The 17,987-nt window shown below is 35.0% G+C and overlaps 1 protein-coding gene across 2 annotated transcripts in view; it reads right to left on the reverse strand.

Moving 5' to 3' along the window:
* Window positions 1-5,859: 5,859 nt before the first annotated feature.
* Window positions 5,860-17,987, reverse strand: part of NETO1 (neuropilin and tolloid like 1) — a gene marked incomplete at both ends in the record, with an annotated part of 63,107 nt that continues 50,979 nt past the window's right edge. The window contains 3 exons of one of the 2 annotated variants that reach the window (XM_079533395.1): window positions 5,860-5,944; window positions 8,335-8,893; window positions 11,144-11,257. In XM_079533395.1, the coding sequence (XP_079389521.1) occupies window positions 5,860-5,944; window positions 8,335-8,893; window positions 11,144-11,257 (758 nt within the window). Of the gene's footprint in view, window positions 5,945-7,177; window positions 7,239-8,334; window positions 8,894-11,143; window positions 11,258-17,987 lie in introns of those variants that run through there. The other variant, XM_079533396.1, reaches the window with a different exon arrangement.

A 17,987-nucleotide genomic window follows, 5' to 3' on the forward strand; every position in this document is an offset into this window, starting at 1 on the left:
TTTCAGTCACCAATGTGATGATGAACTTTGTAATAGTACTCTTTATTACCAACTAAGTCAAAATGCTCAATATTTGCCTATGCTGTTGTAGACTTTTCACCAATAGACTAAAAGTTAAGAAGAAATGTTATGTTATTAAAGTTACCCTCTTACGATAACACAAGTGTCTGGGCTTGAACATTACCATGAAACTTAGGCCACAGTTGAATACATTCCTCATTCCAAGAAAGCTGTAACATTCATTTCATTATGAAGAAGGTGCCAGATACACTCAGAATATCAAACCAAGTCATCCCACAGATGATTTTTATACCAAAACATTCAGCAGAATGTGGGAGTGAAAAAGTTGTAAAGAATTAAAAATGTCTGCCATTGGCAAGGAATACTCAAAATACAAGAACCTACCTTTGAATCAAAGAAAACCATTGTTCCTTTTGGTTAAATTTATTATATGGATGGGGGTTAGGGTTGTATTTGCATGGTAATGAAATGTTCCATCTCTTAGTCTTGTAACTGTTAAAATTGTCATTGTTGCATTGGTCATTGGGAAAATCACTTTCTTTTGTTTATTATGCTCCCTTTCAATGTTTTACTTTATTTTCTAACTTACAGCTGTCAATTACTCATAGAGGATTCTTTGAATTACTGATTTGTTAATGTGCAGCTCATCTATATCGTCACTGACTTTGAAAAATCCTTTAGCACTTAGCAAAAATTTGAGGACTGAAGTAGTTTATCCCTAATGTAAATTGCATTTTGTTCATCACTAAAGGCAGTGAAAGCCATTCACTTCCAACAAACTGATTTTTTGTAATTAAAATTTTGATTGAACAAAGCAAAGCAGGATCAAGAATTAAGATGTGAATAGGGCATGAATTACAGCTTGCAGTTGTATTAGCAAAACCTCATATGCAAGGTATCTTCATTTGCAGATTCAGCTGTTACAGGTGGATGTTCATTTAACCAGATATCATCATTGAGGATTTGTGCAACCCCCCGACCCCAAATTTTTTGTTTTAGGATCAGTTCAACAAACACCATTGCTCCATTTCACATCCAATAACTGCTAAATTCCAAATAACCACTTTCCAATGAAGCCATATCTTTATAAATAGTAGAATATGTTTACTGTATCTCTCACTGGAGCTGAGGAGAATGTACTGAAGAAAAGTAAGCCTAAAAGGACAGAATAATTTGATATTGAAGAACATTCTGCATATGGCAGCATGAGAATTTTCCTATAGACCCAGTAAGTTTTTGTCTTCCTATAGTTGTGTAAGCAGCTACTAAATCCTTTCCAGAGCACTGCAAATCAGTACTCACAGTTGTGGAATTTCGCCGGTTGGAATAAAACAGGATTGCACTGCAGTCTTCCATTTTCTGAGAATGAAGAGATGCAATATTTCTACATGGTGTTGGTCAGGCCTGTTACTTTGATAATGAAACCAGAATAGCGTTGTTTCCATTTTTTATCACAAGCAGCTGGGCTGTTCTCATTGTGGCTTGTTGTTTGGAGGGATTGGTAGCTTCCCTTTTTCCTGAGATGACACTGAGAGATTCCAGATCAACTTTTTCTGAATCCTTTTTCTGAGAAAGAAAATGAAGGGGAAGCAGCAGCTCCTGTTTCTCCTGGTAGCTGATGTTCTTGCCTCACTGCTGACAGCTTTGTTATGCCACATGTTTGCATGGCTATGCAGCACAAATTTGTTTTCCTATACATGTAAAGGAAGCTAGAATGGTGATTTATGTTGTGTGGAGGAACATACTCTTACAAACACAGCATGGGAGAAAACATAGAAGTGCTTTAAGCAAAATTTGGTTCAACAATGGTACAGATGTCTTTGGAAGAAGAAAATGGGTGGAGATGAGATTCTTTTTCCCAGTACACTGAAGTATGGTTTTTGCAGAAACATGCATGTCAGCCCAGAGGTATATGGCCCAGACAACACTGATGCATAATCATTAAGAAAAAAAACAGTATTCCCAGTAAAACTTTTCCCCAGTCCTTCCCAATACATCTTAACAGATTCGTTGTTCTGTACAGAGTAATGGTAATTAAGATATGCTGTGATCACGTTTTCATTTTGCTGCTTCTGGACAAGAGAAGGTTAAGATGGGTCTGGATGAGATAAATGGGAAAGAGCCAGGTGGAAGTCCAATGAGCTAACAGGAGTTCAGCATTTTCTATGAATTTGGAGGAGAGAAGGGATCAAAACTGAATTAAATGTGGACAGAAGTGAAAAGTGATAGTGAGAAAGGTAAAATGACCATCAGAGTAAAGAGAGATGATACTGATGAAAAGGAAGGGAAGTGGAGACCTGAGTCAAAAACTTCACATCAAATGCTAAGTCAGGTGTAAGGAGATATGAGACTCCAAGATCAGATAGAAACTTTAATATTTAAAACAGTTTTGAATGGTTCAGTTTTTCATCTTTTTATCATTTAGGTCTTCATCTCTGCTCCCTTAACTCTAGTGCCTCTCTGTGGTAGCCAGGAGACTCCACATAAAGAAAGTAGAAGACAAGAAAATTATTAAGTATTATTAAGTATTATAGTTCCCTTTTGGATTTGAACATGGACAGTATATTTACTGGATGGCAATACAATTTATCTGTGTTGTCTGCAAATCTGTGATTGGTTGTGAATTACAACACTTCATTTGCATTCCTTGCTCTGTTATTTCCCTTTGTTTCTGGCTTAGTTGGGTGCCAGTAATCTTTTATGAGGAGAAAACCTTTTCCAAAAGGAAATCATACCTACTTGCTTCAAGAGAATATCTCCAGAAAAAAAAAATGGATAAAAGCAGAAGAGTAAGCTACTTAAACTTCTCAGATTCATTTTTTTTTTCCCCAGCTGTTGTTAAGATTAGGAAAGGAATGAACATGTTTACATTGGGATGGTTTATGAAAAGGAATTATTGGGATTTTTTAATATTGATGCAGAAAAAACATTTGAAGACTAAAAAAATGTATTTCCTGCATTGGAGAAAAATGAGTAGGAGTAGTTCACACATTACCTAAAAAGAAAAGTAAATACATAACACTACAGGCTTAGAAAGTCAGAACAGAAAAAGATAAAAGTAATGTGGCAATGCACCATGATTACAAAAACTCATCTTTAAAACAAATATGTAAGAAATGAGCATACTGTGAGCATGGCTATACATCACACACATTGCATCCACCAGTCAAATCAAAATGTTCTAGTGACTTTTGGTCTTGGTTTTAGCATTAGGCAAACATGAGGTCAAATGCATGAAGCTATAATTCCCAACTCATCTAATCCTCAGTTTTTTATTAAGTTTACTAATTAACTGAGTTGTCAGACAAAGCACATTAGTTATGTTAATTCAATAAAATAAACCTTTCCATAGAATGAAGAAGGTATGGAGCTGGTAAAACTTTTCTTGTAATCTGTGTTCGAATACCAGTTGTGAGATTAATTTTATTTGAAATTGAAAATCTTGAACTGCTTTCTGCTTTTGAAAGAACTGGCTTCACGATAGTAAAAAATGCTTATAGGAAAGGCAAACTGTATATTTTCAGCAACAATCCCCTTTGTTTTAATGTGATGAGTTTCATATATCAGATTAAGATATCTTACTGTTATGTAACGCCAAACAAAATCTATCATTATTGTTTGTAATATAGTGGATATTATTTACACAGACTATACGCAGAATAAAATCTCTCAAAACTACTCTTCCTATTTAAATATTTAAACTGGGTTTGAAATTGTTTATTTCTTTAGCCAATAATTTTATAATTTGACTGTTTCCTCTGTATAATTTGACTGTTTTGCTTGAACCGCTGCATTATCACAGATTTTAGCATTTTGCATTCATATTCCTTGATGCAATTAATTTTTCCTTAAGAAAGTAAAGATGTGCTTGCTACATCAACATTAATGCCCATGTCTTCTCCAGTTACGTTCTCTCAGTCAGCATTTCACTAAAAAATCATAAATTGGATTTTCCTGTGTTCATAGTGGAGAGTAGACCAGCTCTGTGCTTCAGTGGGATTTAGACACTTAAATGTATAGCAGCTTTGAAACCCAAGGCTTCAGTATTTTTCTAGGTGGCAGATATAATTCAAAGCTAAATCCACATATTTAGATTTCTCCTTATATATTTATTTATACATTGTCAGATTAGCAAATATTTATAAATATACAAAAATGTGTGTGCATGTATATACATTTTTTCAGCAAGTCTTTCCTACTTCTATGGATGCATAGTTGCATCCATTTTAAGCACAGAACTGACAAAAAACATTATCATGAAATAGAGTTTGGAAGATTAGGAAAAAAGAAATAAAAAACCGAAGTGTATGAAGTTCGAAATGGATACTCAAAACGTACTATTAACACATGCTCAGAATCTATGCCACTTACAAATGGCTCAGTGACTATCAGCGAGTGGAGAGGGAGTATTTTTCATAAATCAGGCTAAAATTAGATTCTGTATAATATGCTGAATATACATGAAAATACAGGAAATCTTCTTCATCACATGTAATTCCTAAAATGTATCTGTAGAAAATAATCTGTTTCGAAGAAAACAAATTTTCTATGTTGGCTGTTATGTAAAGTATGTAGCATATATATAAATAGATGATAAAATACTTTTTTTTTTTTCTTTTTTCTTTTTTTTTTTTTCAGCCTCAGGTATTCTTTTTCCCCATCCTTTTATACTTTGGGAAGACCCAAGGAATTCTTCCCAGTTAAAAATAAAATAAAACCCAATAGAAATATTTATCAGAAATACATAACAGTAGTATTAAACCTAGTAAACCACTATGAATGACAAAATGTTTAAGAAAGAAATGAGATTTCTTTTTAGACAGAATTTAGAAGGTAACTAATTGATACTATGATTTTATGCAAGGTTATTGAGTTCTTAAACCGATAATTTTTTTTTTCAAGTGTACCTAATTTTGAATTTTCAACCTACGATATTTCATTAATCAATTAGCATCAAAAGTTTGCTTCCAATGTTGGTTATTACTGTTTATGGCTTGAATTACAGATAGCACTTTGTCTTGTATGAGAATGTAGTGTATGTATGCATCTCTAAAATTGAAGTGCAGCCATAATATTTGCATAACTGGTAAAAATCACCTGCTATGCTGCACTGAAGCAAACTCCCCATTAACAGCCAGAAAAATAAAATAGTTAAGAGTGCAGAACTGTGACAACAAAATGTTGTCACAAACCTTTTCATTGTTATGTATTCTGAATGCTCAAATCTGAAGAGGTTGATGCAAAATAAATAAGGGATGAGAGGCAGCTGATTCTGATGTATTGGGGTTTCATGTTCTTAAGAGCTAGCTTTGAGTTTAAACAGTTTAAACTTGTGAATGCTAAAAGATTTGTAAATTTAGTAAAAAAAAAAAAAAAATTGCCATTAAACTCAAGGTAGGAAATTATTATACATTTGTTTATGTATCTTTATATAAAAAGTTACAAGTAGCAAGCATATGACACAGAAATGGAACAGTAACAGCAACAGTTGTGAATGCATGCTTTTTACAATGTGTCTAATAAAGAGATTTTTGCCAACTCAAATATTCAGTAACATACATGCAGATTATTTTCTCAATGTCAAATTCAGCCATATTGCTAGATGCTTATCCAACAAACATTTCTATTGAAGATGAGCTGCTAAATACCTGATTTTAATAAATTGTTCCTGAAATTGGGAATTTTACTTGCAATGAAAAGAAGAGAGAAATAGAAAAAGAGAAAGGACTGATAAGCATAATGATGAAAGTCTTATTGCCATCTAGTGATTTTACTCAACACTGTTTGCTGAATTTTGTCATGATATGAGAATAGCTGGTCAGAGAGTCCATAAAACCTCTAGCTGGTGTTTCCAAGGTCCATAGTTTCACATTTCATTGTAGCATGTTCAAAATCACCCAGGTGCGCACTATTCTCAAGAACTCTATATAATGAAAACAATGTACATACAACAAAAGTTCAGTGTAACTCTTCTTCCACATATCACACAACATACATGTAGATAACAGACAAAAAGAAATATATCAAACAAAATAAATCTAAGAAAAAAAATAAAGTAGGGACAGTCTCAGCCAGGAGCTAACTTCTTCAAGTTTGCAGCAAATCTTAAAATGTACTTAAAAACTAAGGAGCACTTGGTGGCCAGCAACCAAACTAGAAAAGAAACATATTATTGTGCAATGGGGATTTTTGCTAAAGAAGTAAGAAACGTCTTAGGTTTGGATAAAGGCAGTGAAATGAAATTAGAAACATGTCCACTCTCTCTTTCTGACAGCTGAAGTAATTCACTATAGATTTTTCCATTCAGTTCACATGACTCTATAAATATTTCTTCTCTGAAAGCAAAAAAAGGTTAAAATATGTTTTCTCTAGGTTTACTTAAACTATTAGAATAAAAAAAAAAATAAAAAGCATTAATGGAATCTCTCAGTGAAATTGTTGTATAGATGCACGTACATGTAAACATGTACATGCATATATATGTCTATACATATAGACATACATAAATTGGCAGACTAACAACTATAACTTTAATATACAAAAATGAGGTGGTGTTTATTAAGAGTTGATAAGAAATTACATAAAATTAAACGCCTAGGAAAAGGCTCAGAAATAAAATTTAATTTCCAACGTTAACATTAATTCTAAAGAATTTCTAAATTTATCTGCACTCCCATAATTTTTTCCCCTGACACTTAACAAGATTAAAGAGTAAAATAAACTGAAAACAAGTATTTCCTATCTTCATGGCATGGGTTAGATGGATAAATTTCACATAGTTTCACATAGCAAGACTCTAAATTTTATTTCCATAAACAAAAAATTAATAAAACACTGGAGCCACGCTAAGCATCTCTTTTTATGATGTGTTTAGAATGCAGGTTATATTTAGATGAAAGATTATACTTAGCTGATTCTACAATCAATCATAAGAATTTAATAGTTACTGTTTTAGTTCACAGTGCTAAACTAATCATTTATCTGATGTTTAGTTTTCTCTGTATTCAAACGTACATCTCTTTCTATGCAAAGATTTCTATGAGGTGGTGTATAAACTGGGAACTAACAGACATTTCAACAATATAACAAATAAAATGAAATGCAACAGATGGTTCATTTGTTGTACAGGTATGTTTACTTACCTCAGGTTTGTCTCTTAGACCCTAGTTGTGTTGTACTCAGACTCATGTTTGCTTAGAGACCCAATGAGGCAGAACCTGGAATGTTATGGCTATTTCATTCAAAATAATAATGTTTGCATAGAAAAAAAGAAATATATGCATATAGATACTTAATAGAGAGTACATATTGACTAGCTGTTCAATATTCATGAAGTAATTTACATTGGCATGCAATTAGATTAAGATAAAAAACTTCTTTTTAAGAGAAAGAAATGCCTTAATGTGCAAAGAAAATACGGAGAGCATGTAAACAGTCACAAGAAGTGCATAAATAATGCATGCAAGAGAAAACACAAGTATTTATAAAAAGTTTCTGTTTGCTTTTCCGAATAAATGGTTCATATCTCTTTTTCCTTTTTTCTCTACTTGTAAACTTTTAATAGTTTATATTTACAGTCATTTAGAGTGCAGTATACAATAACCTAACTTTTCTATTAAAAATATCGTGCTTGATATTTTTACTGATTAAAAAGATTTTTTTTAACTACATTCTTATATGTAAATATATGAGCATTCTCTATTTGCTACACTGTCTCATAATTAATATATGTTTATATAAAAAAAACACACTGTGATAGTGGAACACATACATTAATGTTATGCAAATATTGTCACTCACTTCATAAAAGATACTATTTCATGGGTTTCCTTACTGCCCGTCTCCTTGTTCTGTCATGTGTCATAATGAATAAATGTATTTTTGTTGTTGCATTGATTTAGAAATGTTAGACCAATAGTGGACAAAATTCAACGCCACCTCAGTTTCAAGGAAACCATATGCATGTGGCTATTTCAAAAGCTAAAATTAGACAAAATCTTTGGTTTTTTTAAAAAATGTACCTGTTCTCTGTTGGCTTGTGTGTGCACGCATGTGGGCATGTAAATAAAACAGTGAAAGAAAGATATTGGTTTGAAAGCTGAAACTGAGATGCAGAAGCCTCCATGAAACTGGAGCAGAGATGAGAGACAGAGAGTGATAACAAATGGCACGTGCTGTCAAGAAACAGAAATTTAAGCAATAAACAGAGAAATAAAAGAATATGCCTTTACTGGAAAAAAAAAAAAAAGTGAATATGTTTGGGCAATCAAGTCCTTACACAACAGTCTTCATCAAAAATCTATTGATACTGACCGCTGAACAGCTTTATCATGTCTTGACAGCCTGTGGCTTGTGGTTGGTACCTCTTCAATTTCATCTATCTCACACGCATCTGCAGCATCTTGTGAGTAGCTATGCTTCATGACAAGGATATTTCTCCTGTTCACGGGTTGAATGAGGGGTTTTACAGGCTGGGGTTGTATTTCTGTCAAGACAGAAGCATCTCTTGTGCTGAGGTTACTACGGCTGCCCTTAGTGCTAGACAGTTGTGATCCACAGTGATGGTCATGAATGCATTTTGAAGATGATCTCCGCAGTTTATGATAATTTTCAAAGTCATCTGCAACATCAGCAAGGTCAGCTGTAGTCCCTGTCCCTCTGAGGGTGCATAACTCATAATGAGGAGGCTCAAACACCTCCTGGAACACTGTTTGATCAAAGTCTGTTTTCCTTTGGACAAATTTTTTACGAGGCTGCTTGATCTGTACTATCACAGAGATAACAATGAGGATGATGACAATGCAAGAGGTCACCCCAATTATAGTCCCACTGGTATTGGTGAGTTGGTCCAATAAGTTAGCTTTTCTTTTTTCTGTGTGCAATGAAGAAAAGAAATAAAACACAGAATTAATTTCATATCAAGGTTAAAAACAGCCATGATGCGTTCACAGATCACTGCAAAGCCATGCCTAGACTATGTCTAAGTTCACATAGTTGGTCTTACTGGGGAAAAGTGAAAAGGAAGAAATCAGGTACTTGTGCAAACCAAATAAATAACACGTAGGTCCTCCAATTGGCCCCACAATGTGGATCACAGTGGTTAGTGCTTTATTCAGGGTATATTATAATCTTAGCTAGCTGAAATATTTATATGCTTGTTTAACAGAAAAAGCAAACACAATAAGAAATAAATGGATTTAGTGCCATCTCTGAACTCTATTCACCTGCTAAAGCCCCCATGTCAGATGCAAAATTTCTGTTATTTACTCTTTTTTCCAGTAAATACATGCAGGTGGAACATTAAGATTAATGAAACAGCAAGTCTTTACAGGTTCTAGAAATAAATTCTTTGCATTGGGAACTTTTTTGAACTACTGTTATTTATGGGCTAACTGGGGACTGTTGATAGTCAATGAAAAGCTAAGTCAGGAGAAAATAGAAGAGCTATTCAAACTGAGCTTCCAGAAAGGGGAAAAAAGAAAAAAAAAAAAAAGAAAAAAAAGAGAGCAGGTTATTTATTTTGTTTGTGACCTATTACTTTCCAGAACATTACAAAAGATATATAAATGCTCAAAGCTGATCAGAGCTATGATGCTTTACTCAAGGTCTGCCAAGAAGCTGGCCAGAAAATTTGGTGTTGAGAATGAAGAAAAATATGCAATAAAATAATACAGAGAAAAAAAATCACTCTAGTGTTCTGTATGTTCTTCCGTTATTTAATTTCAAACAGCTGATGACACCTGAGACAGTGACAGAGCCAAGCTGAAAGCAGTCACATCAGCTTCTCACAGGCACATCAAAATTGACAACTGTGATTAAGTTTCAATACCCTATCTGGTGTTATTTTTCTATCAACTTAAAACATACCAAAGAACATAATAAAAAGCCTTTGAAATGAAAGTCACTGGCCCCCAAATGATAAAATCCAGCTCTTTATAATCTCCTTGATACGCAAAATGAACTTTTCAGTACTCCCCATTGCCTACTCTTATAGATCCATTTGGGGTTTCTTTAACTGACTGACAAAGCCTGTAGGGAAAGAACAGATTTAGAAAAAGCAATGGAGCAGCAAACAGTTGTTTTTGCAGGAACCATCAAACAGGATGGGATACAAGCACAGGGCCCAACAAAAAAAATATTTGGCATGTGAAAGATGAAAATCATTCTGGAAATTAGAGAGGGGAAGGTTTTCTATTTTCGTCTGTGCTGAAGAAGCACAGTTCTTCCCTGGTTGTTTATTTCTTTGAAGAATATTTTTTGATGTCACAATTTTGTCGTGTTCCTCTGAAACATGATTTCATCTATTTTTTATCCTGCTGCACTGCTTGTCAGGCTTTTACAGACTTCAGCAGACTCACAAGCTGATGGCTAATCCCCGTAATTCTGAATTTTTTCTTGATTGGTTCCTAAATTTGGCATTACTCGTGTTGTAAGGAACAAATCTGCTGTAGCAGAGGAGGGAAAAAAAAAGAAGCAGCAGACCATATCCTGAATCTACAATGCAAGTTAGTTAAGCTCTTTTTTATGAAGACAACACAGATGCGGGCTTCTATGGAGATATAGAGCAATATTTAGAAACTTTGTCAACACCTGATTGGGAATATCAGTTCCTGCCTATGAAACAGACATGATGCCTGTGCTTATCCTTGCACTTCAATTTCACTAGGTGATGATAAATGGATCTGGATGCTTTTTAATGCTGCTAATTTCAGTTCAGCTATGTCGTTTGCTTTTAGCCCACCTGGGCTATTGTTGGCATGACATGCAGCTAGCAGACACCTGCTTATGCATATGCTACTCCACTGCATAGGCAACTATACCAAAGGAACCAAAAGATTACTATTAATTAACTTTTGTATTGTACAGAAACCAAATGGTCATAAAGTCTGCCAGAAGGATATAACAAACACAAACAAGCACCAAACAAAACAAATGCAAACACTGAAAGCAAAATCCACGAAGATTTTCAGCTCTGCATTTTAATCTGTTGTCTGATGCATGCTGCCCTTGAATTACATTTCATGAGCCTTGATCAACCTGATAAATACTTAACAAGAAACTAAGGAGAACATGCTGTATTCCATGTGTCTGATAAACTGACGGTTTCAATTCTACACATTACCTTTGCAGTGGTTTTCATCCCAAGGATACACACAGTTCTGGAGTCCATTGCAGACCAATGTATTATTAATACACATATTACTGTGGCAAAAGAATGTGTTGGCTTCACAAGGGGCTAAAAACAAAAATAAAAAGCTGATATTAAATAGTAAATCATTCAGTTCTTTACAACAAGTATATCAAGGCTGTATCATAACCACCTGTACTAGGAGAAAGCTGTACAACATAGGTTCCTTAAGCATATTTAATATCTGACATACGCTATCAGCAGCACTCAAGTCACACACCATTTATTACTCTGGAGCAACAGATTTTCACTTTTGACTAAGACAGATGGACTTCTTCACCACAGTTTAACTCTGATGGCTGCAGCGGGTTGACACCTCATATATTGGTGGGGGGTCACTGGTCTGTAATCAACATAGTTTTAGCTATATAGATCCAAAACACAGTACTTTATGAGCTAATAAGGAAAATGTTGACTATATCATAGCTAGATCCAGTACAAGTCAAAGAATTCATTTCAAAGTTTGTTGTAGAAACTCCAATTTTAGAAGAAACCTTGCATGGCTGAATGAAGATACATACTTTAGTGCTTGTATCAATGATATCTGAACCCTTACATTCAGAGAAAATAAAACTATTAAAAAAAGAAGCTAAAAAGAAAGATTGCAGTAAAAAAAAGTATCCTATTAGCCACACGTGAAGATTAAAAACAGCAACTGTCATCAGTGTCCTTAGAGCTCATAATTTAATGGAATCATGCAGGATTAAAGCTTTACTGAAGAACAAACTTTTACAATGGTGGCAGCTTTGAGGTCATCAATAGGAATTGGACCTGATTCTCAGGTATTGGGGTTATAAAGACAGTATTGCAAAATCATTTAATATAGTAAAGATAATTCACTTCTCATATTTCTTTTAATTAAATTAAAAAAAAAAAAAGCCAAATCTTCCTCATTATGGAAAAAAGCTACACAATTTATCAGTGTGAAATCAACAAAAATGAACTCTTTATGCAATTTTATTTTAGCTCAACCCCAAACCATTATTATATTTCCTAAAGAAAAGTTTTTAAAAATAACCTAAGAACCTGCTAATCAGTTATGATGTTGACAGTAATAAAATTTGATGCTTCATGGAAATTTTTCTCTCCTGCACTTTTAAAAATACTTCATATAGTAAGATATATTTGCACCGTGGAGACTGGTTGAGAGCAGAAGACTGCTTCAGTGATTTGCTAAGGACAATGCAAAGGCTTTGTGTCTCAGAAATTAATGCCTTCATATATTATATCAGGAAATTCCCTTTTCAGTAACTGTATAAGTTCAGATATGCATAACTGACTATAATGGCTTCTCCAGATCAGTTACATTCTTTTGAATAAATAATAAAAGCCATCAAAACTTGTATATATCCCTAGATATGAGGTTTCTCTGAAGGTAATTCTCAGCTACACAACACTATTTTTTGACACAGTCACCACCATTAGCTGTGTGATTTCACCAACAAGAGGAACTTGTTGCTGAATGCTGAGCTTGTAAATATCTATACCAGCAGAGGTAATCCATTGTTTCACAGTTGCTGTGATGGCACCATTAGTGGGAAAATGTTGCCACACAGTTCATCTTTCGTGCGCCCAAACAGATGGAAGTCAGAAGGCGTGAAATCCAGAAATACAGTGGGTGTGGCAGGACAGTCCAGCCCAGATCGGCAGTGTGCTTCACAATTTTCAAACTGGTAGGGGTTATGGTGCTACCACATTGCAGGAGAAAGGCTGTCTTCTTCTCTGGCCTGATTCTGGAAATTCGAGCCATCAGCTTATAGTCATTGTCACAGTGCAGCAGTCAGAGTTGATGGCTTGTCCAGGTTTCAAGAAATCTAAAAGAATCACTCCTTTCCTATCCCAAAAGCCAGTGTACGTTGCTTTACCCTCTGAGGACTTCATATGGAATTTTTTATAGTATGGGGAATTCACATGTCACTACTCTACGGACTGCTGTTTTGACTCTGGCTCATAGTGGTGACACCACATCTCATCAATGGTAATGACGTGATCCATGAAACTGTGAACTTCAGCCTTGTATTTGTTCAATAGGTCCTGATAAACTTGCACAGTGTTCTTTCAGCTCCTGCAGGAGAATTCATGGGACCCATCTGCTGCAAACTTTGCAGTATTCCAATGCTGCAACCATCATTTCCAATACAATGAAGTTGATATTCAGCTCTACACACAGTTCCCTGGCTGAAATCCACCAATTCACACAAATTAGCTGATTGAGATGCCTGTCTTCTCATGGAGTAACAGCTGTGAATGACCATCTAGCCTTGTCTATCATGTCACTGTCTCCACAGCCACACTGTAGTCATATCCACTGTTTGGTCTCCATGAACATTCAGAAAGTGCCAATGAATATCCATGGGTGCATTTTCTTTTTTTTTCACGTGGGAGAATTCAGCAGCATATCTTTACTTCGTACACACATTCATGTCAGACACCACTTTGTCTGACTGCCCCTCTGCTGCCATCTGTCACACTGCAACAAGTAATGGGATATCGGTGGGAAGATTCAAACTCTACTACCATATCACCATCATCTACCTATAATATAATGGGCCACTATAGTACAACAGACATTGTTCTCAGAGCAGCCCTTGTACAGATCTATCCTATCACATACTATAGAATTTTATCTATGGCATATATAAAGATTTGCATCTTCAAATAGCATGTACTTTCTAAACTACGCTTCTGTTGACTTCACAGAAGTCCAGTATTGTCAGAGGCTTAAAGAGTTATTGATCTATTATATAAATAACACATTTTTAAAACACAGATATTTACATAAAATAATGTAGATAAAAATTTCAGTTTGAGAGGCTTTATAAGCTGGCTTTACATGTTTTTAAAATACGAAACATAGCAGCTCTTTTGTTTCCACTGCTTGCATTGCTTTTAAAAAGTAGAAAATGCTACTAAATTATATATAATACATCATAATATCCCTTAGTGGCAATGGTTACAATTCCATAGCAGAAGATCTATTTTAATGCTTACAGCATTATATTTTCCTTCTGCCCAAATTACAGCTTGAGTTTCTTGGCTGCACAGTACCTGGAACCAAGGCTTGGGGAAGCCACACTGTGGAAAAGGTAGGGGAAGAGTTGAGTGCCTTTACAGAAGGCAAATTGGCTAAACTGATTCTGCCAATTAGCAGTGCTCAGTTTTGAAAACATCCATAAACCATCTCTCCAGCCTGCAGAGAGCCTGATCAGGTATTAAGTTTGTTAAAGGAAGGCTTTTACTTTAAAGCAGGTAGAAAAGCAGAACAGCACACATACATATTAGAAAATGAGAGTACTTTGGAACAGTCCTTATCTGGGGACAGTGTCACATCATGATGTAGTAGAGAACCTGCCAGAGGCACCATCATTCTTTCACAATCTAGCTGCACTCCTTTTGTTCTGGTCAGTGTGGAGATAATTTGGCACTCTAACTGTGTGCTCTAAGCAAAAATTAAAGAGAAAGGGAGAGAACTTACAAAAGGGAAATAAAGAATACCCAACCAGCTACCAATCAAAATAAATGGTAATGCATAAGAAGTGCACAAGAAAAGACAAAATGCTAATAAAGACATAAAGAAAACAAACAAACAAACAGTACATAAACTGGTGTGAAAGAAATTAGAAGTGATGTGGTGAGGATGAAATGCTGTTTCAGCAGGCAGAACCTTAAAATGTCTACGATTGCCCTTGCCACTTTAAATTCAGTCTGATCTAACTCTGAATGTGACAGCAAAGAAAGGATTCATAGTGGGAAAACAGCTCCCCAAAACATTAGAGAACAATTTAAACAAAAGAAGGAAATATGGGAATTTAGAAGTATAGGTATGGTAAATAGAAAAAAGAATAGCTGGAGGAAAGTAGTAAAGGAAATGAACAGTAAAGGAAGCATGAAGAACAGAGAAATAGAGGAAATATAAGACATTCCATGCTGAAAGTAATTAGAAAATACTTCATCAAATTTAAAATATCAGGAAATGTTCCAGCAATAAGAGACAAAAAAGAAGAGCAATTCTTTTCTTTCTTTCTTTTTTTTTTTTCTTTTTTTTTTCTCTCGCAGATTTTAGAAGACACAATATTCATGCAAAATGATGGCAAGGAGATCTGGAAACAAAAGTCAGGAGAAATGAAGGAAAGAGTTTCTATCTCTCTACAGTCAACAGCACCTTGAATTATGGAAGAAAGAAAGGCTATGTGAATAAACTTCAAGACTAGATGGAAAGAGAGGAAGGAAATCTCAGAATAACTACACCAAACCTAGCATGAGAAAAACCTAAGCACAATATATTTCTAGACATAACAATGAAGAGTACTTCTCTGTTTATGTTTGTAAAATTAATATCTCAAATATTAATATGTCAAATATTCTCTGGTCTCTTAAACTCAGTGATTAGAGTGATTGTTTTGGACAAGAAATCAATATTGTTCCCCACTCTGAGTAGCCCCTCCCGCCCCCTTTTTTTTTTTTTTTTTTTTTGTGGAATGAAATCACCAAGGGAAGCTGAAAACTTGCCAGTCTGAACATACATTGAAAGAATTAGCTCCTTTGTCCTTGAAGAGGCATAGCAGAAGGTTCTTGGGATGCAGTATCAGGGGTATTCCAGTAACAGCAACAAAAAAACCTATTTGGAACTGAACAAGATGTTTTTAAAGCAAGATGAATCTGGTCCAATACTTACCTTGAGGGTGCTACAGAACTCTGGATGGGAGGAGAATCAAGCAGACATGGTTTGTGGCTGCACCACTGGATAGCTCAACCTTTGCTATCTTCTACAGCAATGCCACAAACGTAAAAGTTTAACAATAAGGAAAAAGTGTGAATGTATGCTTTTGCAAAAGGAAGTAGCCACTATCACTAGCTTCAAATAGAAAGCCTCCGTACTCAACAGGAGACAGATTCATCAGTCTACAGTCTTCTCCACAGCTACTTAAATGTCCTTACATGAGTGAGCAGCAGGACTGAACAGAGGTCTGTCTGCCTTGGATTGTGTTAACTTCTGGTTTTAGGTCCAGGATTAGTGAGCAGACAAATGTGAACTACAGAGAAATACTGCAGTAAGTGTCTGTAGCCACATATTCACAGGCTTAGCGGGATTTTAACAGCCTGTGTAGGGCTGCACTGGAGGGCACAAAAGGAATAATTTCATGTTCTAGGGACCAGACAGCAGACTGGAAAGCAAGTTTGCAGTAAAGGTGCTGATGTACAGTAAGATGATAATGAACCGACACTTTGCCCTTGTGTCAAGGAAAGTCAATCAAGTACTAGGTTGCATTAGAAAGAACATTGCTAGAGCTGAAGAGAAGTGACCCTCTGCCCAGCAGCTATGATTCACATCTTCAGTGCTGTGTTCAGTTCTGGGCTCCTTCGCTTAAGAAAGACACGAACATTATGGACTGAGTCCAACAGAAGGCCACAAAGATGATTAAAGGCTTGTGTAATCTGACGTATGAGGGAAGTCTGGGAGAGCTGGAACTGACTCAATCTGGAAAAGGGAAGGCTCAGAGAAAATACTGTCAGTCTGTACAAATTAATGGGGCAGAGTAAAAAAGACAGATCTAGGACCTTCTTAGTGGTGCCTAGTAGACACAATGAGCTCTAAATGAAACACATTCTTCCTAAACACAAGAACAAAGTTTTTACTTTGTGAGTTGTCATACACTGGGCAAGATTTGTTTTTCCACAAGTTTCTGCAGTCTCCTTTGTAGGGGATATCGAAAATCCAACTAGACACTGCCCCACCACCCCCTGTTACCAGCTGTTGACCCTGTTTTGAGTAGGTCTAAGGCAGAGTTCAAACCCCAAAGTCGCTTCCAGCCTCAAAGAGGCTGAAAAGACATGGCTTGATAATAGGATTAAAAATTACAGCTTAGATCACAAAGTTGCATTTATTTTTACTGTATCCCAATGCAACCTTGAATCAAAATCAGCCAAGGTACTGGCCTAGAAATTAGTAACATATTCAGCACAATGAACAATTCATAATGTTAACAGCACAAGCAAACAAATTGTAATTATTCATATAATTCAAGTTGATCTACTTTAATAACTGAAAGTCATTCCTAAAACATTGAATTTGTAAAGTACAAAAATACTGTAATTTAAAAATTCAATGAGAAAAAATATTCAAAGACCTTTTTCTGTTTTAGAGTTGAACCATGCATTATTTCTATGGAAATTATACATATATATATATATAATATATATATATATATATTTTTATATATATATAATACATATATGTGTGTGTATATAAACCTTCAAACAGTTTCCCTTTAAGATGTAAAACGTTCTTAAAAAATGTTCTATGTTATGTGTAGGTGTGCCTTGCATTTCAATACACAAACAAATTTTGCGGTCATGGAACAAAGCTTAATGTAGTGACTTCTCTTTTGCAACAAGTATTTACTCTGAACACAAGATGGAGCACTTACCCTAGAAGACACATAAACAAGTGTTTTAAGAAGGTAGAGAGACGGTATATAGAGAGAGACTTTTTTAGGTTTATGAAACATATACTTTAAAAAATTGTAGAATAATAAACCTATGACTGTTACCCGACTAATAAATATAATTTATTCTTAGTGGAGACAAGTTAGAAGACTAGAAGTTTGTTACAACCATCATATTTCCAGAAGGTTACCATCCTGGCACTTAAGAAAGCCAAGTTTAGAATTTGAAGCATAATTTCAAAAGTTATGACAATTGAGCCAATGGCATTATCTACATCTTTTCAATGTTAAAAGGTTCTTGGAATGCACATGGAGGTAATAATTCATACAGT

Source organism: Tetrao urogallus (assembly GCF_951394365.1).
Source record: "Tetrao urogallus genome assembly, chromosome: 3".
Taxonomy (NCBI): domain Eukaryota; kingdom Metazoa; phylum Chordata; class Aves; order Galliformes; family Phasianidae; genus Tetrao; species Tetrao urogallus.